The 23,039-nt window shown below is 61.2% G+C and overlaps 1 protein-coding gene across 4 annotated transcripts; it reads right to left on the bottom strand.

The window, feature by feature from the left end:
• Nucleotides 1-2,132: 2,132 nt before the first annotated feature.
• On the bottom strand, nt 2,133-22,831 carry KCTD5 (potassium channel tetramerization domain containing 5). 4 transcript variants are annotated; one of them, XR_011563985.1, is made up of 8 exons: nt 22,530-22,828; nt 13,226-13,334; nt 12,549-12,640; nt 10,876-10,971; nt 8,552-8,677; nt 6,337-6,395; nt 5,103-5,442; nt 2,133-3,656 (listed from the first exon to the last, which is right to left on the bottom strand). XR_011563985.1 is itself a non-coding variant. In XM_070779491.1 (7 exons), the coding sequence occupies exons 1-6, from the start codon at nt 22,779-22,781 to the stop codon at nt 6,351-6,353; spliced, it is 720 nt and encodes a 239-aa protein (XP_070635592.1). In that variant the 5' UTR covers nt 22,782-22,828; the 3' UTR covers nt 2,133-3,656; nt 6,337-6,350. The 4 variants fall into 4 exon arrangements, 3 of the variants coding, with proteins under 3 accessions (XP_070635592.1, XP_019843030.2, XP_070635591.1); XM_070779491.1 differs by lacking the exon at nt 5,103-5,442; XM_019987471.2 differs by lacking the exons at nt 5,103-5,442; nt 6,337-6,395 and having other exon boundaries at nt 22,530-22,823.
• Between the last annotated feature and the right edge of the window lie 208 nt (nt 22,832-23,039).

The raw sequence follows: 23,039 nt of genomic DNA, 5'->3' as shown, positions 1-23,039 counted from the left end.
GGGATTCCCTGACACAGCACCCCTGCCCGTTTCACTGCCCCTCCCGCCCCTTGTCCCACCAGCCACCCCACCCCACTCCCTCCCGGCCAGGGAATCCAGCAGGCGCAGAGCTCAGGCCCGCAGCTCACTCCGACCCCATCACGGCCGCGACGGTAAGGCTGTCCCCGGAGGCCGCCCCGGGTTCTCTGCCTGGCCTGTGTGTCCACAGCAGGCCTGCAGCCAGCCAGTCCACTCCCCGGTGTTGGCCGATTCCCGAAAGGCAGCAGCTTCTCGCCCTGCTCAGTGAACATGGGTGGACGAGAGTCCTGGGAGGCCTGGGCCTTGCACGCTGCACACATATGCCCACATGCCCACACAATACACGTGCACCCACGCGCACACACCAGTTCACATTCACGTGTACACGCACACACGTGCACACTCACGCACAGAGAAACACACATGCAAGCACGTGCATGGGCCCAGCTGGCTTGGCCGGTGCTGGGGGAACGCAGGCCCGGCTGTTTATGGAACGAACCTGTAAGCACTTAGCAGGCACCGGCTGCGGCCCGACCCTGGGGACGGAGGCAGGAAAACACACCACGTTCCTGTCCGCTCCTCTGCCCAGGCGTGCTCTTGGCAGGCAGGGAGCGCTGCCCAGTGGCCCCGGGGAGCGGCCCCGGGCCGTCTGAGAGCTCCTTCTCCAGAGCAGACATGGGCTCTGAGGCCTCGGGGGAAGTGGGGTGGGGCAGCAGGTGCAACGAGGCCTGACGGGGAGGTGGGGGGGAAGGCAAGGCTGTGGGCGTCCTGAGTACAGCCCCAGGTGCTGGGAGCAGGGGCTAGCCTAGGTCCTGCCGCCGTGGAGAGGCCACCCTGCCCGGGAGAGTAGACTCCAGGTCCTGCCATGGTGGGGTCAGAGGAGGGTGGGGCAGCCCACCTGCCAGCTCTGTGGAGAGAGGCCAGGGTAGGGCCATGTGGGGATCGGGGAGCACCAGGCTCCCCTTGGAAGTCCTGCCACCCCGTCTCCGCCTCCCCCTGCCTGCTATCCCAGCTTTCTGGGTGCCCTGGGGTCTCCTTTACCCCACCAACCTCCTGCCTCTGCCACGGGGCGGGGGTCTGCTCAGGGTCCAGTGGTCCTAGGGGAGGAGGGGCACAGACGTCAGGACAGCTGAGCACCCCAGGTGCCCCCCGCACCAGGCTGGAGGGGCAAGGCTGCGGTCCTCGGTGGGCCCCAGGGGGTGGCCCTGCGACTCCAGGGCAGGTCCCCCACGGCCTGGGCTCCCAGACACTGGCCCCACCCAGACCCAGGCAGACACTCAAGGAGACGGGAGGGGGAGAGACTTTATTGACGCCGTTCACAGTGAGCTCAGAGCTGTGAAGTGTGGGTGGCAGCGTGCCCCCAACTGCCCCACCCCGTCCTGAGGACCCAGCACGGGCCCCTGACCGCAGGCCCCAGACTGGACCGCCATCTCCTCTTGGCCCTGTGCTCAGACAGGAGACGGGCACGCGTTGCAAGACCAGCTGCTCTGGGGCGTCTCCAAGCGCCCGTGGGGCAGGGGGCCCTGGAGGCAGGTCCAGCTTTGCTGTCGGCCTCAGGCAGCTGGGAGGTGCCACGTTTAGTCTCCTTGCAGAAAGCAAACTCCTTGGAGAATCTTAAGTCCTCCCCATGTGCCCCGCTGTACAGGGCACGCCTGGAGCCCCACTCCCACCCTCTGGCAGGGAATTCCCACTAGAGCTGAGTGCGTGCTGGAAACACGACAGGCAGCTGGTGAGACCAGCCTCTCAGGGTCACAGACGTCCTAGCCCAGCCGGGGCAGCTGTCCAGGGAACCGCCCCAAAGCCTGAGGAGCCGCCACCAGGGGGAGCCGGAGAGCCTGTTGGGGGGGACACCCAGGGAACTTCAGGCAAATGTCTCTGAAGCTGGTGCATCCAGCCAGGGAGAGACACGCGCACATGCTTGACTCAGTGTGGCATCGGCACTTTTTAAACAATTCCACAAGAACCAGGTGAGGCGGTGAGGGCTGGCCGGGCCGTGGGGTGGGGGTCAGACTGGACAGGGACCCAGGCAGCCAGCAGAGCTGCCATGAGCCCAAGGTGGTGCTTCCACGGCAGCGGCTCTTCCGTACACTTTAAGACACTAACAGCTGTTCTGCTCAGTCATAAATACACAATTTTATTTGCTATTTTCAGGGGAAACTTAGGCATTAAACTGTAAGGTGATAAAATACGGATACCTAAAAAAGTACAAAAGTATAAATATCCCCTTAGAATAAATTTTAGTGAATTAAGTCTTAATATCTTTAAATTAAAAAAACAAACAAACCACAAGCCTATCTATTATCTCAAGGTCACAAATCAAACGACGCGAAGCAGTCAGCGGCGCCCCACGGTATCCCCGAGGCTCCAAGGGGAGGGAGGGTCTCGGGGCCGAGTGTGCCCATGGAAAGGTCAGTGTGAAGCCAAAAACGCTGAACCACGCACAAGAGACCTTACAAAAGGAGGTAAGTCCTAGTGCTGGAGAACTTGGTTCATCAGGTAATATTGGCAAAGGAGAAGAGGGGCAGGCGAGAAGCCTCCGGTAGCGTCTGGAGCCAGGAAGGTTGGCGTCCGGACGGGATGGGGGGCACAGGTCCCCGACCCGCTGGGGAAGGTCAGCTCTCAAAGCGCGCAGACAGCCGTCCTCAAAGGAATCCGATCCGGCAGCTCCAGCGTCAGGCAGGGGCTGGCCATGCAGGCTCCTCCCCAGCGCCCCAGAAATGTCAGAGAACTGCATAGTTACACGAGCGCGTGAGCCGGCAGAGGCTGTCCGTGTGCGCTGTCAACACCCGACCTCCAGCGTGGCCTGGAGTCTCAGCTCCAGGAGCCTGTGGACAGGCCTCCCGCCCCGCCCTCCAGCCCAGGCGAGAGCAAGGCACTGCGGGGCGCCGGCTGCCCCCGCGCCCCCGGGCGGGCCAGACGAGGCAAACTCGTCCCTCCCTTTAAGTGAGGGGACAGGTCCGCCCAAAAGGCAGCAGCACTTTCAGGCGCCTCTAGGAAGCGAAAGCACTGGCAGTCTGTCCATACGGGGAAAGAAAGGACGCCACGGTCTCGTCTGGAAACTACAAACGGAGAAGCCTGGGTCGGCCTGGCCGGGTCAGGCCCAGGAAGTAGTGAACATGCGGAGGCCGGGAGAGACCACCAAGCCGTCACGTCTGGGAGGCACAGCAGACCCCCTGCCCCAAGGACCAGGGTGGTCAGAGGGCACCCAGAGCCCGGGGCACTGTGCCCACCCTCCTACCAGCAAGGCCCAGGCTCCACTACAGACTGTTTATGTAGCACCAAGAACACAGTCCTTGAAATGATCTTCGGTGATGTAAGGGCCAGTTCAGGAGCCCTGCCTCGGGCCCGAGCGGCACTTGGGAAGCCGAGCGGAGGTCCCGCAGAGATGCCCGCCCAGCAGGAGCTGCCTGCGAGCAGTGACGCCTGGCTTCGGACAGCTGGTCCCGTCTCTCACCACCCACCTCAGAGGCAAAAAAAGCATTCACACCCAGATCTCTAGAGAAATTGTCAAAAGCAGGTTTCTTCTCATGGCCAAGCTTCCTCGACGTGGCGGATCATTGCGTCTTGGGAAAAGGTAAAACGTCTCTTCAGCTTCAACAGTGTGTTCCTCACATCCTCGAACCCCGTTCTTGCAAAATCTGAAAATGCCAAAGGCAGACAGTGAGGACTCAGGCCGTGAACAGAAAGGCAGCGTTGCGGCCTGCGGCCCAGGAAGCAATGGACACGTGGAGGCTGCGGGAAACCACCGAGTGACCACACTCGAGGCAGTCGCAGGCCTGTCTCCACGGCGCCTCCGGGGCCGCCTGAGACTCACCAGCGCGGCCCCGGGGGACAGTTCCTCACCAAGGCCCAGAGGACCCCAGCCGCATCTCCCGCAATGGCCTCCCAAGGGTGGGAGGCTCCCCCCTCCCAAGGGTGCCAGCGCCCACCTAGGGGTTAACTGCCCCCAAACCTTGATTTTCTCTCCAGCTCAGCTTGGTCCAGGTGGAAGACACAGGTGTGCGACCAGGGCCCCCACCCAACCGGCCCTCATTTTCCTTCCATGCCCCACTGCAAACCACACCCCTCCACCTGGCCCCCCAGGCCTGCCCTGTCACCCCCTCGTCCACACACTGCCTGGCTGAGTCTTGTCTTCTGTAACCAGACCCTTGGCCTGGGGGGCCGGCTCCCTCCTTGTAACCAGACAGGGCTCTGGGACACATCCCTGACCCCAGGTACCAGGACAAGAAGGCCACTGCCCAGCCAGGCCGACCCAGCCCAGGCCAGAGCAGTAAGATGACCTTCCTTGTGACCTCACTGGCAGCGAAAGAGGCCTCCTGGGGGCACTTTCCACTTGTGTTTCGGAGCTGAGAGAGATACGGCCCTGAGAAGAGGTGCTGAGCCCTGGATCCCCCGAGCTCGGGCCGCGCCTGGGAGGGTGAGCTCACACGGAGGCTGGTCAGGGGAGGCCCTGCGGGCACGGGCAGACTGCGGTCTCAAGGCCAGGGGCTCCCCACCGGCACAGCCGCCTGCAGCAGCCTCTCACGTCCCGCGGGCGTGCTCCAGTGACTCAGGAGAAGTTCCAGCTGTCCAGCCCACCTCGACAGCCCCCGCCTGCCATGGCGTCCGACAGCTCCAGGCCTCCAGGCCGCCCTCCTGCCCTGCCTACCACCAGCCGCCAGGGAGGTGCACCTTCTGCCGGGCTGGGGGTGCAACGGGCTGAGGGCCCCTCCTCAGGCTGGACGGGGCAGGCCCCCAAGTTGGACTTGCCTGCTCACTGGGAAAGGCCTGGACGGGGACGTGGCCTGAGAATAAGACCTGGGGCGATCTCAGGAGGGCCTGCGGCCCTGGCCCCATGGCAGTCTGAAGGAAAAGCTGGAGTCTGGGGGGCCGCGAGCCACCCACTCCATGGAGTCCAGCAGGGCAGCGGGCATCTGAGATTGCAGGACTGAGACATGGGAAGGTCGAGCGGGCTGGGAGTGAGGGACCGTGCGGGAGGGAGCAGCCCGCTGCAGCTGGAGCCCCAGTATTGTCTGCACATGAGGGCAGAGACCTCGCCTGGGAGCTGTGGCGGGCACAGCCCGTCTACCCAGACGGGCTCTCACCTCAGCCGCCGCTGGCAAGAAGGCCTGAGCCAGCTCGCGGGAACAGAGCAGGCGGAGCCCGGTACATGGTAGGGCCCCCGAGGGCCGGGCCGGTCCAGGTCCAGGGCAGCACCCCCAGCGATCCACACCCGGAGTCAGGGTCTCCTGCAGGCACCCGTGACAGCCGTAACGGGGGTGGTGCTGATAGAAGCCCCGCCTCCTCCGGGAGGCTGGCTCCTCTGCGCTCCCGCACCCCCATTGCGGTTCACCTCCGGCCGGGCTGAGGCTGAGCTGAGCCCAAAGGGGCGGTCACTCCAAGCTGAGGCGGGCCCTACCCGCAAACTGCACGCCTGACTTCAGGCTGAGAAGAGGGAAGTGAGAAACGAGTGTCAGGACCGTCACAGCTAACGGTCATCGCATCTATTCCGCATGTCCCTTTTCTTGGTCCACGTGGCCGCTGCAAAGTTTAAAACGACAGCTGGAGCCCGTGCTGCACGGGCCCAGACCAGGCCCTGCAGACTTTGCTCAAAGGGCCAGGCGGCAGACACCACACAATCTCCAGGTCAAGAGGCACACTGAGGATATTATGTACTCGTACAACCACCAGAAAAACCACCAGTAACAACGAAGAAGCCATTCCTGGCCCATGCCCCCAGACCAGACCTCAGGGCTTGGGGGACCCTGGGCGACGCTGGCGCCCAGCCCCTCTGAGCTCCACTTCCGCTGGCAATGCGAGGGGGCAAGCCTGGCGCTCCCTGCTGATCGGGTTCTGGCCAGGAGGAAGCAGGGGCCTGATGAGCAGCAGGGCTGAGGGGCACCCCAGGGTCTCCCAAAATGGCCAACTGGAGGGTTGGCACAGACCCCTGTCCACCAGCAAGCCTCATGAGGCGCAGGGAGCAGGGCATCAGGGCCCACCCTCCGAGGCACAACACTGACTCCTCAGCCCTGAGCCAGGGGGTGGCTGGGACAGGGTGGGGAGACCGTGAAGCTGGGGCTGCGTGTCCCCGGGAGGCACAGGCCCGAGGCCCAGCTGCACCCCCAGGCAGATACACACAGCGCCCGGGGGCCCTGGCCAAGGTCCCACCCCAACGTGGGCATCCTTCGGGGGACACAGAGCCCCGCTCCCGGACAGATCGGCGCGGGTACTGAACACGGAAGGGCCTCTGTCAACTACAGGTGCGGGGCAGATGCAGCGTGGGAGGCGGGGCTCAAGGAGGCACAGGCGCATGGTCAGTTTCGAGGGCGGCAGGCTCACCGTGACATTTACACTTAATCTGAGTCACTGTCACCAGGACCCGTGTCCTCGTCGTCACTCTGGCTCAGCACATGGCGGGCGGCAGGGAGGAGAAGAAGAGAGGGCGCGTCAGTGCAGGCGGGGTGGGGGGCGGGGGGCGCCCACCCTTCAGTGCGGGCAGGGCGGGGGCAAGGGAGCCCACCCAGACGGGCCAGACTCCTCGGAGCAGCCATGCTGGCCACAGTGGAGCGAGCCACGCTGTCCCTGGGTCCCTGAGGCTGCAGAGTTCTCCTTCCCTCCACGTTGTGAAGCACTGGGCCAGGCCCAGAACCTGGCCGTTACCTTCAGCTCCTGGGAGGCCATGACCTCCAGGACACAGGGTGGGGTCAGCTGGCCAGGGGGCTGGAGGCTGCGATCAGGCACATGGGCGATCGATCACTGATCCATGGATCAATCATGTCTACCTAACCAAGACCCATAGACTGGCTGGACATAGGTTGGGGGTGCGTGCCTGGGGGCAGGGCCCCGTGGCCCCAGGGGCACCTCTGTGAACTCCAGGGGCCCACTTTCTGGCCTCCGCCCCACACCCGCTCTGAGCTTCCTGTGCAACGCATGCCTGACCCCGGCACCTGGGCCCCTTGTCCGGCTGCCCCGCCCCCACTCTCTCAGGTCACTTCTCCCGAGACGTGTGTGTGGGGGAGGCCAGCTCCAGCCGCGGCCCAGGGAGGGGCAATCATGACGGGGCCCCTGGAGCTCACGGCACTGCTCCCACCAGGCCACACACAGGCGCCCCCGACGACACCCCACCTGGCGCCCATGGCTTCCCATAGCTCTGAGGCCCCCTCTGCTACCGCCCCCATTTAGAAGCTACTGTGGTGACCACACTCCAGGACCAGGTATTTCTGGAGAGAGAAACAAGGCCGCGCTTCCACTGGCAAAGGGATCTGGGGTCACGCCCGGAGCTCCGGCGGCACAGACTCGTCCTCCCGCAGCTGAAAAGCACCTGAGGGAGATGAGCCTGATGGTTGCCTGGGGAGCTCGGCTACGCGAATTTTTCAAGTTCAGAAATAAAAGCTGCTAAAAATAGACAACTTACAAAGAGCCCTGCAAACACTCAGGGAGACGAGGCTCCTCTAGAGGCTGGGGCTCTGGGGAGGTGGGCCGACTCTGAGCCCGAAGCCCCACCCCAGGCAGGGCATCAGCACTCCTCACCTCCGGACCCTGGTAGAGCCCCTGGCGAGGAGGTGCCTGCAGCCCTGGAGGAGGAGGGGCACGGTCACCACGGACTGTGGGCGTGCTGACCCTGTGGTCCGTCCCGAGCCTACACCTCCAAGGAAGACCCTGAAAGGCTCCCAGCAACAGTTCTAGGCCCAGAGCAGACGGGGTGCCCCTGGGCAAGCGTGTGGGGAAGGCCGGGGAGCCCCAGTTTTACATCATCAGGTAGAGCCCTTCCGACTCAGGCCTTTCCCATACCCCCTTAGAGCACCTCTGACGGGCACCTGAGCCTCCCCCAGGGCCGTCTGTGGGCCTGGCCTCACGGGCTGGCCGCCACGGAGCCCTGGGCCCCCGGAGCTGGCTGCAGGGTCGTCCAGGCACCGCTTGGCCCACAGGTTCGGAAGTCCTGCCCATACTGATGCTGGACTCTGCACTGACAGACACATCTGGAGTCCTGACCCGGGACGAGCCCAGAAGACATGCCGTTAGAACCCGTCACCTCCAGGCAAGGGTAGCAACCACCCTGTCCATTTTCACCGTGGCCGCACTTGAGCTGCTCTGGGGAGAAGTGCCCGATGGCCCACAGGGAGGGGCTGGTGCCACGCCAAGAGCGTACTCCGTGGAGTTGAAGAATCACACACCTACCAGATCTGCCCCGTCTACCCCCACACCAGGGACAGAGGCCCTGCCCTGCAGCCTCAACGTCCCGTCCCCAGGAAAACATCAAGAAGTGCAGCCCCCACCAAGGAGGGCACTTTCAGGAGCAGGCCGTGGGCAGGGGCAGTGAGGGCGGGGGCCTGGGTGTCCAGCAACCCCACGGCCCACGGCCCAGGGACGTCTGCACCCTCTGTTCCCGAGTTTCGCTTCCGACATGCCTATGGAAAATGAGGGACAACAGAGCAGATGCACAGGGTGAGCGGGCGGCCGCGAAGCCCGCGAGGCTGCAGCACAGGGACGACGGTGAGCGGCGACGCGGGAAGGAGGGAGCCAGCCCGGCGGGCGGCGGGCATGGTGCACCCACCTTGGCCTTCTCGCTGGGCTCGCTGGCGGGGCCGTGTGGCGAGTTGTGCAGCTCCTTGGAGACCACACACAGGAACTCAGCCTGGTCCTCGCTGCCATAGTTGTAGGAGGAGCCGATGCTGACCAGCTGGGGGAGAGAGGGCCAGTGGGACATGGGTTGAGAGCTGCCCCCAGCTCAGGACCAGCCCACCGGGAGGGAAGTCTTCGGAGACACCCAGCCGAAGAAGCTAGGGACAGGGTTCAGTCGAGAGACTTTTTATGAACTTACTGAAAACCCCGTCTCCAAAGGTCTAGGCTCAGGCTCAGATGCATGCGCGCACACGCGCATACACACACACACACACACACACACACACACACACACACAGCCATGCGGGACGGGCCTCCTGTGCTGCGCATCCAGCTCCTCTGGGGGGTCCTGGCTGGGCCCACAGGGGACAAGCAGTGACCAGGGAGGGGAGTGTGGCGCTGGAGCTGGCAGCGAGCAGGCAGGGCGCTGGGGGCCCCTCAGAGCCGGGCCCAGGAGGGGGCTACAGTGCTCTGCCCTGTCCGTGAGCATGGGCCAGAGCACACGTGCGTGAGCACACTCGAGGGCGAGCCCCTCGGGGAAGCCAGGACTGGGGCTTCCTCACGCTGGGGCTGCTGACCGAGGAGCGGTTGAGGAGGGCTGAGCCGGCACCTTTCATGACGATTCACAGGGGCACCAAGAACAGTGTGATTATTTCAAAATACCCCCGAAAGGGGTCACCTTAACCAGGAGAGATGCCGGGAGCCCTTTAACTTCTCCCTTGGGTAGTCTACTCCAGGGGACACTCTGAGGAGCCAGAGGGGCCAGCGGGGTCATGGGGTTGTGAGGTCAAACCTCAGAGTCTCAGCCTGAGACACAGGCACAGGGACACTGAGCCTGTGGGGGCGCCGGCTACTCATAGGACACCCTGGCCGTGGGCAGAGGCCCCCAGGTAACGAACTGCAGGCCCCTGGCACGAGGGGCAATGTGCCCGCGGGACCGTCAGAGTGCTCTGGACGGGGCAGCAGGTGGGTGGGAGGAAGTGACTCAGCTCTCGTCCTTTCTCCCTGTGGTCCTGGCCAGGGCCTGCTGATGAAGCGAGCAGCTGGGTCGGCCAGAGTCAGCAGCGCTGCTCAGTCACGGGCAGGACAGGGCAGGAGCCCGCCGGGCAGCCCCCCAGGAAGGGCCCTGGTGCCTACAGCAGCACCAACGGCCTGGGGGGCCGAGGTGGACACAGGCCAGGGGGTGGGGGGTGGAGGACACACACACAGATACACACCCCCCCCCCATATACACAAGGATGGACACACACAGATACACACACACACACCTATACACACAAGGACAAACACACATACACACAAATATACACACATACACACACAGATATACACACACACACACGGATGAACACACACACACACAGATATACACACACATACGCCTATACACACAAGGACGGACACACACACAGATATACACACATACACACAGATGGACACACACACGCATACACACAGAGAGATACACACACGCACCTATACACACAAGGACGGACACACACACACACACATAAACATACACACACAGATATGCACATATACACACACACCTATATACATAAGAACGGATACATACACACAGATACACACATACAGAGAGACATACACACATACGTACACACACACAGAAACACACATAGGTACACACATGCACACACACAGATACACACACGCACAGAGATACACACGTAAGTACACACATGCACACAGATACACATGGGCACACACAATCATGCACACACATAAGCACACACACGTATATACACACAGGCACACAAAAACACATGCACACACGTGTATATACACAAGGACACAGGTGTACACGTGCACACATGTACACACACGGGTACACAAGTACACACATAAGCACACACATGTATATACTCAAGGACACACGTATACACACACAAGCACATCTCTACGCACATATGTAGAGATGCCACAGAGAAGCCCAGGGAACAGTCGTACCACAAAGAAGTGAGTGGACGAGGAAAGATAACTGTGGAGTGAAGACTGGACAGTGGGACCCTAAGACCGACTCCTGCCGCCACCAGCCCCGCGCCCACGACGATCCAGCCTGGGCTGGCACAGGTTGCTGCTGGTGAGAGGCACGGGGGACACTCTGGGGACCGAGCTTCCAGGAACTGCAGGCCGCCTGACGCCTCATTACTGGTCCCTGGGGCCGGCTGCCCTGAGCACTGGGCAGGGCCTTGGTAATCAGCAGCTTCACTGCCCTGCAGGCTCAGAGGCCTTTACCTGCTCGAACTTCCAGCCATCGGACATGGTGGAGACCATCTGCGTGAGCTCCTCCTCTTGACACTGCAGGACACGGTACACGTGCTTCAGCGGCACCTGCAAGAGCAGACACGGGGGAGTGTTCCCACGCCGAGGCCAAGCCGGGGACAGCCCCGGGCCCCGGGGAGGCCCACAGTCCCGCCCACCTCTCAGCCCAGGTCGTGACGCCCACAGGAACACCAAAGAAAACAAACATGCTGGAACAGCTACTGTCTTCTGCTTCCCCATCCGCCTCCAAAAATATTTCTATTTCTAAATTCCAAAATAAAATGAGTCATGTTCCTGAAACCCGAGAACACCTGTGGCTGGATGCAAACACATGAAGGCAGCCTTGCCTGCGCCCTGAGGAGCCTTACCAAACGTCTGACCCCAGCAGCAGGACTGGCCTGGGCCCCGCCCTCGGAAGACAGCGCTCAGCTGAGCACGTGGCTCGGACAGGAGCCCGTGGGCCTTCCTGTCTGTGCACCCCCACCCCAAACTCCACCCAGCTCCACTCCCAGCCCGGGCCGCACTGCCAGAGCTCTGCCCTGACGCCACCCCAGGGACGGGGTCGCAGCCCCAGTGCTCTGGTCCCCACACGGCCCAAAGAGCCTTCACTGGGGACACATGGAGGGCGCTGAGCGCTGCCCCGCCCGTGCGGGCCTCGCCCACGTCCCCACAGGGTGGGGGGTGTGACGGCACAGGCACAGAGGGCCGAGCCGGCCCAGTCACGGGCTTTGTCTTTGAGGGGGCTGGCAGCAGGGAGCCAGGCCGCACACTGGCCAGAGATGACTGTGGGGCCTGTGGCCGCATCACCTGCCCTCCCCCAGTCCCTGACCAGCCACCTGGAACGGCCGATCTCAGCAAGCTCTTCAGAGAGGCCGAGAGTGCCAGCCCTGGGGCTGCAGGGCCCTGGGGGGAAGCCCGGCTTGGGAGGCAGTGGCAGGGCGGTGAGAGGGTGGAGACTCTTAGGAACTCCGGCTCTCAGGGAAAGCGTGCACAGCAGCCCCGGGTGGGGGCCCAGGCAGGGGCTGCACTCTGCAGCCACCGCAGAGCCTGGCACCACGACAGGACCACTGCCGAGACCCTCAGGAGCCTGCCTCGGGGAAGGTGTCAGACAGCTGCCTCAAAACGCACTAGCCCAACAGGCAGTGGAGTGCCCGTGCCAGCTCCAGCACGGCTGACCGTGGCCAAGTGCAAACAGGTCCCATGTGGACTCCATGCCCTTGGGACAGGGTCAGCATCAAGAGCTGTCCACTGAGCCCTTCCTTCCCGATCAGAGCCAAGCCTGCTCTGCCTACACCCCCACCCCCATCCCCGTCAGCACCAGCCCACTGCCGGCTCCCCCAGGCTCCCCGCAAGCCTTCCAAGTGGGCCAAGGAGTTGGCCACCACAGGACCTTTGCACTTGCGGAGCTCTGCCTGCAACACCCGCCCCGAGACGGCTACACACACAGAGGCCCATGGAAGCCTCTTGCTTGTCCTCTGCCTCTCCTCACTGGCCAGGGCGCCAGCTGGCAGGCACTGCGAGAGGCGCCCGGAGGGCAAGGCAGGGCACAAGGACAGCTCCAGAGGAACTGGTCAGCTGGGAGAAGGGAGTGAGCCACGTCACCAAGCAGGTCTCGGAAGGGTTCTGGTGCCAGTCACCCATCTCACCTGTGATGTTTTGCTGTCTCGCTCTCTAATTTTGTCCTTGACGAGTTTTATTAGTGAGGTGATATTGTAAAATTCCGCTTCCTCCAATACCCCTAGGATAAAGAAAAATAACTAATTTCCACCAGATCAAATAAATGCTGTCTCTGCCCCGCAGTGAACCCAAGGCCCATGCACACATAAAACAGACAAAAACACACATGTATACACTAAATAGATGCTGCAGAAAAAGATGCAGACAGGTGGTCACAGGAGCAAGATGGGCCAGAATGAAGGAGGGAGTGGGCACAGCTTAACAAGCAAAACGGGGCCGAGCCCTGGGCTCTCAGGACACCTGGCTCCATGCCAGGAGCCGGAGCATGGCCGGTGTCTGCAGACACGGGCAGAACACAGAGCCAGCGGCCGGGCTGCCCCGGAGGGGAGCAGACCCAGGGTGGGCGATCCCGGGGACCCCAGGAGGGGCGTGGCCCCCAGGCAGTGTCAGCCAGGACCCCCAGAGAGCAGCGGGCCCCGAGCCAGAGCCGCCCTCCCCGAAGGACAGGGAGTGAGAGAGCCGCAGCCCCCAGCGGGCAGGCTGGGCCTGAGACGAGCATCTGCTCGGGAGGGAGCTGGGGAAGGAGTGGGGCTCCGCTCCCAGGGTTGGAGGGCCCCCACCGCCTGCCCCTCCCCCTCCGACTCACCTTCCTCTGCCAGGTCTTTGTTAATGACCAGCTTCCCATGTCTCAGGTAGTTCAGCACGGGCCCAAAGTAGGTGGGGTCTCTGTCGATTAAGTAGGCACCTGTTTCATCCTGCAGAGAGCAAGAGACAAGCTGAGCCCAGACAACAGGGTGGTTTCTGCAGCTGGCCACCAGGCCACGGCTAGAGGGGTCTCACCCACAACTGGCGCGTCAGCGCTTGTGGCACTTCAGGGGACCCCAAGCAGCTTCGCCTACCTCAGCCACCCGCGGCTTCTGGCCCTGACCCGTCACCACTGCAGGTGAAACCGAGTCTCAGCTCTGTGGCAGCAAGGTGACCGCCACTCAGAGGCAGGGGTGCCATGCACAAGACCTCTCTGCTCAGCTCCCAGGACTCCTGAGGCGGGATCACCTTTCGCTCAGTCAGGCCCGCCCTCTAGTGACCCCACTCTCTCCCCGGCACAGAGGCTGATGGCCGCCCTGCTCATTTCGGGGCTCCTCCCTGGGCAGGACTGGGGTGGGGTCCCAGGCTCAGGGAACAGAGCTTCCCCGTGACTGACCACTGAGGACCCCTCCCCGATAGGCGGCGTCTCCAGGGCCTGTCTTCAGAAGGCGCCCCTCCGGACCTGGTGGGCCCTGCCCCCCCGCAGGGCCAGTATCTTTCTGATGCCTCGCTGCCCGAGGCAGGCCTTTGGCGTCAGCTCAGCGCCATCCAGGCGTGGCTGACGGAGGTGGACACACATGCCCTGGCACAGGGGAGGCTGTGGTGCCCATTCGTGGGCGCACCAGTGGAGGCCTGTGGCAGCCCTCGGTGCAGAGGCGGGGCAGGGTCTGTGCCAAGGACAAGAGTCTGGGGTCCACAGAAGGCCACGGCCCCGCCTCTTCCAGGACACCGTGTCCACTGCTCTCTGGTCTGCTGAGTGCGACCTGGCCCAGGCTGCCATCCAGCAGGGCTGCCGGCTCCTCCCCTCACAGGAGCCCCCTTCCCTCTGCACCTGGGCCAAGGGCCCCAGGACTCCGCTGAGACAAGCAGGTGACTCTTAAGTTAGGAAGCGTGGGGCTGGCCTCCCTGTCCAGCAGGTGCCTGCCGGGATGAGGCTGAGGTCCTGGAGGCAAGGGCCATGGAGGACGCAGGGGCGGCTGACGGGCCGAGTCTCCAGCGCAGTGTCAGGGTGCTCACGGTAGGAGGGGGTGCAGTAGAAGCCCCTGAGCCTCCTGGACATGGTGAGCCCAAGGGTGCCAGAGCCACTCTCAACTGTGAGGCAACGTGCTGTGCGAGGGCCCCCTTCTCCCTCGTGCGCATAGAGCCCGGAATTTCGTGCAGTAAATCTGGAGGCCTCAAGGGTTTTCCGTCGAGTCCATGAGGAGCAAAGGCGGCCTCCGGGATGGACCAGGGGATGTGAGGACGCATGCCTTCCGTGTACTTCTACTGTTTTCTATCTCGACTGCCTCCATGCCAGAGCACGGCTGCCCGGAGCTGGGCACCTACCCACCCTCAGGGCACATGTGCCAGCTCCCCAGGGTCCCAGGACCCACTGCCTGAGCTGGCCTCCAGGGGCTGGGGCCAGCCGGAGTGGGCTTCAGAGGGGCCCCTGACACTCCATGTGTCTCCCCTGCAGCGTCACCAGCTGAGGGCGGGACACTCAGTCCAGCGGCTGCCACGCCGGCCCTGCACCCACTCCGGGGAGGGAAATCCCCCAACCTGGCCCTGGAAGTGCAGGCCCCAGGCACCCTGAGATGCTGCAGGGAAGTGGCCAGCTCCTGGCAGCGACAAGCCCGCCTCTCCAGGACGGACCTGAGGAGTCTTCTCGGCGGCCTCCTCGTGGGCCCCACACAGCTCTTGGGCCCAGTCTCTCTGCGAGCACCTGTTCTGATCGGAAGGGCTTCCTTAAGAAACAAGGTCGAGACTCCAGAGTCAGGACAGGCTGAGCAGCAGTGTGGGGGAAGTGCTCATTCTACCAAGGCGCACGGGCCCCTGCCCAGAAGAGCACACACGCTCACTTGAGGCGCACAGGCAGGAGCTCTGCAGAAGCCGCACCCCCAGCACTGAGCCCATGCTGGAGCCCACGCTGCTGGAGCGCATCTGTGCTGGCGAGGGCAGCCGTGCCCTGGGCTGTGACTAGGTTGCACCCGGGGTCGCCAGGGCCCTGGGCCCTCACGCTGTTTGTGTGTAAGCGGCCCCGGGGCATCCAGCCTAAGGCAGAAATAAAAACAGAGCACAGAAAGAGAGAAGACCCCTCGTCCCAGATTCAGCAGCCTCGGGCTCACCTGAGCCACAGGACAGGGAGGGTGGTCTCCGTGCTGTCTAGTCGGCAGCAGGTGAATGCCGCCCGGCACCAACTCACGGGAGGATGAGCTTGTGACGTGTGCCTGGCCTGGCCAGGCGGACAACAGGCAGGAAGACTCGAGGATCTCTCTCCTGCCCTCAGTTTATATAACAAGCCTGTGTCACATTCTTATAGTGGTGAGGCTTGAGGGTTTTATTTTTTTGTAAAAGAGCCAGAATTAAGATTGCTTGCTCAACAAACCTTTTTAAAAATTGACTATCCCCTCTTCTCGCCAAGTTAGCGTGTGACCTGCTTCCGCAGTGCTGGCTTTGAAATATACATCCACCCAAAGGCACAGAGAGAACGGCTGAGCTTTCTCATGAATATTTAACAGAGGCCACGCCCACCAGGCGTCTCTCACTGTCTGCTCTCTCTCCCGCCCTGCCTGGGGCTGAGCCGAGGGCTCCAGTGAACAGTGAACCTGGGCCTTGGGCCACAGAGGCAACACCCTGGCCACAGCCAGGAGTGCCCTGCCCGCGTCCCTCCTCTGGAGAAGCCCATGCCACAGGCACCCACGGGACCCCTGACCTGCAGTCAGAGGAGGGAGGCAGGGAGGGGAATCCCGATGGGACACCCCATGCACCCCCACCCCAGCCCCTGGTGCTGGTTTGGGGGCAGCGCACCTGCCCGCCCATGCCCGGTCCGCATGGTCCAGGCAGGTTTGAACGCCCTGCCAGCAAGCACTGTGGGTCAGAGCAGGCAGCCGCCCATGCACAGGGCCATAAAAAGGAAAAGGGCCATAAGGGACGCGGTGGAGAAGCCGGGCCCTCAGGCGAGACTGTAAACAGAGGAATCCTGTTTCCGTCTCACTGTACCCGGCTCCTCTCAGCCACCTTCACAACTGCAGCAGACACACCAGGAAACACAGTGTGATCGTGGCTGTCGGCCACCGGAGGCTACAAGTTAAGGGGGCTGAGTGTCCCCAGCTAAACGCAAGGTGTGCTGTCAAAATTCCCCATCTGAGAGCTAAACGCAAAAGCGTGGAGTTATCTGTGCACAAACATGTGCAAGCAACATAATTAGAAAGACATTTCTCTCTGAAATTACCCACTTAAGGGATTCTGTGTCACTTAAAACCTTCACCTCTGCCTGCTTTTCTCTTAAGTTTTCTACAGTATGGCAAGTCCCTGACCTAGAAGAGGCCTGAGGCATTACCAGTTCCAAATGAGGAAACGGAGGCCAGAGAGCAGAGGCCCGCAGGGGCAGCGGCTGCACTCACGAGCGTGGGAGAGCCGGCAGCCCTGACCGCAAGCCGCCCTGCGCACCGTGGAGGGGCACCCCCGCGGCACATGCAGGGAACGGAGGGGAAGCAGGGCCCTGGGCCCCCAACCCCAGGTGCCTCGCAGTCCTACCATGTGGCTTAGGAACAGAATCTAGGGTGACACCCACGACTCCAGTGACGCTGACTCAGAAGCAAACCACAGGTGCGTGATAGGACCCCCACAGGAGGCTCCTGGTTCTTCTCTTAGAACCAATCCACCGGGGGTGGGGGTGTGGGGAATCACACCAAGCTCCCTGAACAAGCAGAGACGGCTCACAGGACCCGGGCCCGCTTGGAGCGGACACTGTATCAACTGTGTGCAGAGACAGGGGCCAGGCACCCAGGTGTGGGGCAGTCGTGAGCAGGACACCGTGGGGAGACCCACCAGCCGTGAACACTTCTGTCAAAGGCAAGGGGGCAGCCACCTGTCCGGACCGCTCAGGTACTTCCCTGCCTACAGACAGTCCAGTTACAGAGCACCTGCACAGAATTCCCCTACAGATGCCACGCTGCTTATCTTGGTGGGGAGAGAGAGAGAGGAGAGGGGAGAGAGAGAGAGAGAAAGTGAGAGGAGAGAGAGGGGAGGGAGAGGGAGAGGGGAGAGAGAGCGTGAGCAACCAGGAGGTCAACCTGAGATGGAAACAGGCAGGAACCACGGGAGAGAAGCAGCCGCAGACAGGGCCCAGGGTCCCTGGCACAAAGCTCCCCAGCGCCTCTGCCAGCCTGGAGGCGAGGCCCCCTCAGGCCTGGAGTTTCCAGTCCCCTGGATGCCAGTCACAGCAGGCAGGCAGGACACTGCAGCCAGGATGTCCACCACAGGCTCATGCCGCACCCGCTGCTCCTGAGGCCCCCACGGCACCGCCTTGCTGGCTCCTGGCAGCCTCTGTTCTCCTCTGAGCCCGGTCCTGCTGGCGGAGCCGGTACAGAGTTCACTCTCCCTTCTTGCCGGGCCGAAGGGCAGGCACACAGCTCCTCTGCACCCTCGCCCAACTCCCCGTCCTCACCGAGGCCTGCCTGCCTCTCCCTTACTGCTTTGAGAAGCCCACCTTGGTCTATTCAGCGGCAGAGCCAGCCCTAGCCAAGCCTGACTTGCAAAGTCGGCCAGGAACCTGGATGCCCAGCCCGAGGACACCAGAGCCCCCCAGAATGGACCCTGATAAGAGACGCAGGGTACACAGCCTCCCTGAGGCCAGAAGTCTGTCCCAGAGGCACACGGCCCAGAGGAGCTGCGCCCTGCAAGCTGAAGGGCATCATGTTTCCTGTAAGCAGGGAACCCGTGTCCCTCCCCCATGGTACAGCCCCAATGCCCAGTGTTGGGAACGGACCCCCAGGGCCTGTCCTGAGAACTGGCAGCTTGGGAGGCCTGCAGGGGGGTCTGTAGGGCCCAGTGCCCACCCCCCACCAAGGGGCTGGCCCAGCATCTGGGGCTCTCTGCCAGTGGCATGAAGTTTGCACGCGTTGAGTTAGTGTGTCTAAGTGACAAATGGAAACAAAAAACAAGTTCGAAAGGTGAGAAATTCTTGGGACATTCTTTCTAAAAACAAAGTGCGGAGGTAAATAAAGCCCAGGGAGTGCCATCTCTATTTCCTGCGCTGACGCTGACGCAGTGTGGGGCACCCGGCGGGGGAGCTGACGCCCGCATCCCTGGTCCTCAAACTCCCCTGGGACTCTGGCTCAGAGAGGTCCAGGAACCCAACCCACATCAGGGCAGGTTGGGTTGTGGGTGGAGTCAAAGTCAGGCCTGAGTCTAAGTGGGCCACCGTGAAAAACGCCCCGCAGCCCACCAACTCTAGACCACAATGTGCTGGGCGCTCTGCAGGCTGAGGAGAGCTGCCCAGCGGAGGCCTGGGAAGCGTCCTGTGCTCGAGGTGGCCTGCGGGTGTCCTGGCTGCGCAGACTGTGCCCTGGGTACCAGGCAGAGTCAGCGCGTTTAAAGATGGTTGGCCCAGTGACTGCGGTCCTCGGGCACCTCCGGAAAGCAGTTGAGCACGGCCACCCCAGGGGAATGCGGCCATGGCCAAGCCCCGAGCCGGCATCTCTATGTTCTCATACAACTCTGTTTGCAAAACAGGCAGGTGGACCACAGCTTTCTGACCGCTGCTGGAAACCGAGGCCAGTCACTGTCCCGCTGGCCAAGAGTGAGTGAAGGCCGCCCGAGCCGTCGGCAGAAAGAGGAACTGCTCTGCAGCAGATGACCACTTCCTCCTGGCCACCCTCGGACGGCTGGCAGCCGAGTCCGCTGGCCTGAAGCAGCTCTCCCCTAGAAGCAAGCCCTTTCTCAGGATGTCCCTGCTCTGACGCGTGGGCTGGTCAGGGCCAAGGGGCCTTGTGAAGAGATGACCGCGGCATCCTCAGCGAGTGAGCCACCCCCTGCACTGGGGCATCCCCCGCCAGGGGCCTGAGCCAGGCCCGGGGCTAGGGCTGAGGACGCGCTCAGAACTCAAGCAAAGTGTGAGATGAAATGCACAGCCCCTGGGGACCGCCGCTCCTGCCTCACACCAGCACCCCAGCCCTCTCGGTGGAGCTACGACGCTCACAGCCTTTCGCCTCTGACTTAGTCACACAGAACATAATCTGCCGTTTCACTCTAAGTAATCCCCACTTCTCCTGCCAAGCGGCTTAAAAGATAGTCCTTCCACCCACACCCCCATCACTTAGCCCTGTCTGTGAAACTCCTTTCACTATCGTTCTAATCCTGAAACTCTAGCCAACACCTGGGGGGTCAGCACAGGCCAAGACCTGTGTAGGATACAGCATGTCATCAGAACACCTTGACGGCCCACCTCTCAGAGACCCACCTGATGCCCCCACACCTGCAGCCCCAAAACTAGGACAAGGGCCCTGCTGAAGGGCAAAGGCTGATGAGAAACGCAGTTTTCTCCAGACCTGGCTCAGTGGCAGAGAATGAAGCCCCTCCCCTGCAAATCCTATTTAATCTGAGTGGCTTCCAACCACCAAGTAGTATTTCCTGTTTCCCTTTAATTCCTAAAGCATCTCCCCACCGAAGCAGGGACGGACTTAACTCTGAACAAACTCAAACCTGTTTTCAACAATGCCACTGGGCCAGGAACCGTGGAATAGAGACAGCCCAAGTGAATCACATGCCGGGTATTTGCACAGCACTTCCTGGAAGAGGTGCTACACCTGGCCTGTTCCTGATGGAAGAGGGCAGAGAAAAATGGCCCAGGACAGCAGATGAACAGAGGCCAAAATGAAGGGCGCAGCCCCGGCCCTGCTGGGGAAGCACCAGGAGGAAGTGAGAACTCGCACTGGGGCTAACTGCAGAGAGAACGTCACGGCCGCCGGGGGCCCAGGTCAGAACAGCAGGCGAGAGAGCAGTGAGCAGCGGGGCCCAGAGACAGCCTGGCTCCCCGCACCCCTAACAACCTGGCTGTCCGCTGTTGAACGAAGCACTCCTCCACAGAGATCTCCTGACACCACCTTTCCCCCCAGGCTTCCCGACAGAGGTCCTTGCCAGACATTCTGTGTTTAATAGCAAGCTCTAGGCACTCTCCCAACAAACTCCGAACCCATCAGGCTCCTGAAAGATTCCAGCCTTTGTCTGGGAACTCCTCCCTATTAAGTCTCCCCACCCAAACACGACCCAAGCACTACTCTGCAAGCCCAAGTGCTCAATAAACACGAGAAATGTGCCCAGCAGGAAATCTTCCAGTCGGTGCGTCCAGCCTTGTGAATATCCTTGAGGTGTGCGTCCATCAGTCTTAACTATGAGGTCAGGGCTTGCAGATTTTTACACGTGCATCCACATCCTGTTTTCTCTTCCAGCAGATAACTGCTAGCATCCCACTCTTCCAAATGAGCCCCTTTCCCTCCACCCTCAACCTCAGACTCCTTACTCAGGATTTCGTTATCCAGGAGTGAATCTCTGGGACATTCTTTCATCAGAACCAAAGCGGGGAAAACTGAGGAGAATGAGGACCTTATATATTTTGTCATTTGAAGCAGAACACTCTACTACTATGACTAAAGGGAATTAGCATTACTCTTTCTGGCAAGTTCACATCTGTGGCTAAAGCTAACTCATAGTTACTATCAACTCTTTCATGAGACAGAAACCGTATCTGCTGCATTACCTTCATGTTCTGAATTCCAACTTTACAAATAGATGAAAAAGAGCAGCTGTAACACAGATATAATTTATACTCTGATAAATTACCCCCTGCAAAAAACTACTATAAAGTATAATTTTTTAAGTAGTCTTGAGATATTAAAATGAAGGGATAAACTGACTTAACAGGCAAACTATAGTTAATCAGCCCTGAATCAACTGTCTCAGCGCTGAATAGACAGCACTGCCTCAAAACAAGCCAATGGACAAGAGCAATGTAAAAATGGGCCTCAGCATACAAAACAGAAAGGCTCAAGTAGAAATGCAAGTGAATGACCACTAAGGCTCACTGCTTAAACAGTAAAACATACACCCACACTATAAAAGGAAAATCACAGCTAACAAAAGCCTATTTCTATCCTGGAGATGACTGTCATTTTCTGGGAGGTCAATTCTCTGAGAGCAGAGAGCTTGGTCAAATGCGCAATGGAAACAGCTGGGCAGCCGCGGGGGAGGGTGTGTGTGGGGCGGTGGGAACCGGAGAGCTGGCAGCCCAAACTCTGATTTCTACCCATGACTGGTGGTTTTGTGGTAACTCAAGCTCTCCTTTCCTGATCATAAGGTCATGCCACACAGAGGATGGTGTCGGTCAGGCTTTGCATCCTGAAGACGATATGAATCTTTCTGAGAAGCCTAGGCCTGGCAAATGCTGGGCTGGCAAGGCTCCAAGCCAAGTGCAATTATGTAGGCTCAAGTGAAAGACAGGAAAGTTAGAATAAGACTTGTGGACTAGGAAAAATATAGGTAAAAACTGTTCTTCCAAGTGCCTTTTCTGAGTGTCAATGCTGTTCAGCTCGAGATAGTCTCCTTCAGGCACACAAATCTTGTAAATGTAGTCATCACAATAGTTTCTGCACAACCATAGGAGCATTTAATCTGATGAAAGACAATCGGCAAACCAATCTAGAGATTCCTATCCTTCGGAGAGGGCACTAAGAAAACTAGGTTACTTAGAAGACTGAAAAAAATTTCCTATCTAGCCCTTCCTTAACACTCCTAAGCCATCCCTTAATATGAGCAACCCTCCTTTTGAAAAAGCACTCTATGGACGGCACTTTCTCGGAGTGCTGAGTGGGTGCGTGTTGCGGCTGAAAACCATGGAGCACCAACTCTCTAAATGCAAGTCACTGGGAAAGAGAGGCCACCCGCGTAAACCCCCACACCAACGTTAAGTCAAGCGTCTGGAACGTGAGAAGACGAGAACACCGGGGCTCTCAGATTCCAGGGCCAGTAAGTACACGGGACGGAGAAGAGGTGTTCGCACCAGGGGCCAAAGAATCTAGGGACGAAAGAAAGTAGATCCACAGTAGTCTGGGGGTCTGGAAAACCTCCTCCACAGAAGAGCAGAGAGGGCGAGACAGAGAGGCACCCAGAGGCGGACGGGCAGGGGATCCTTGAGGGTGGTGGGCGCCACAGCGCCATCCTCTCTTTTCCCGGCCCGAGAAAAGGAGTCGCGGACCTGGGTCAAGCTGGTGACAGAGAACGCGGGGATCGGAGCCGAGGCGGATCTCCTCAGCGTGGGGCAGGGGGCGTGCGGCGGGCCGCTGACCAGGGCGACCCGAACTCTCCTGACTGGCCCGCGCGGCCCTCACCTTGTCCGAGTCCAGGTCGGGGTCGGCCTGGCACAAACGGTACAGGAAGGATTTCGGATCCCGGCACAGCGTCTGCCGAGTGGTGAGGAAGTAGGTGCCGCCGACGTTGAGCCGGACCCACTTGGACACGCTGCCGGGACGCTGGGCCAAGGCGCCGAGCCCCGCGCTGCAGCGCCGGCACAGGCCGCCCCCCAGCCCCGCCCCGAGGCCGCCCGGGGCCGGAGGCAGCAGCTCGCAGTGATTCTCCGCCATGATCCCAGCAAGCCCCGCCACAGCTCCTCGCCACCGGAAGCGTCCGGTCTTTAATACAGTCCTCCGAGCTCTGTCCCGCCCACGGGTCCGCCTTCGTAAAGCGCCCACCCCGGCGTCACGCGAGAGGCGGAAGTTCCGGCCCGGAAAAGCGGCCGGCCGTACCCTCTTCCGGCCGGAGCCCGGCGCGGCGTGGCCCGGTGACGCCGACGTGGGCGAGCCGCGGTGGAGCCGGGTGTCGAGCTCGAAAGGGGTTCGCAA

The sequence above is a fragment of the Bos indicus genome, chromosome 25, assembly GCF_029378745.1.
Source record: "Bos indicus isolate NIAB-ARS_2022 breed Sahiwal x Tharparkar chromosome 25, NIAB-ARS_B.indTharparkar_mat_pri_1.0, whole genome shotgun sequence".
Lineage (NCBI taxonomy): Eukaryota > Metazoa > Chordata > Mammalia > Artiodactyla > Bovidae > Bos > Bos indicus.
The sequence above is the reverse complement of the archived record's forward strand: the minus strand, read 5'-3'. Positions and strand labels throughout refer to the sequence as shown.

What these genes read in the sequence shown, in the direction of transcription:
- KCTD5 (XM_070779490.1), bottom strand. Translation starts at nt 22,781, where the DNA reads ATGGCGGAGAATCACTGCGAGCTGCTGCCTCCGGCCCCGGGCGGCCTC. An exon ending in CCGACCTGGACTCGGACAAG is followed by an intron (nt 13,335 to 22,529) that starts GTGAGGGCCGCG and finishes TGCTCTCTGCAG; the next exon opens with GATGAAACAGGTGCCTACTT. An exon ending in AGCCCAGCGAGAAGGCCAAG is followed by an intron (nt 8,406 to 8,551) that starts GTGGGTGCACCA and finishes CATTTTCCATAG; the next exon opens with GCATGTCGGAAGCGAAACTC.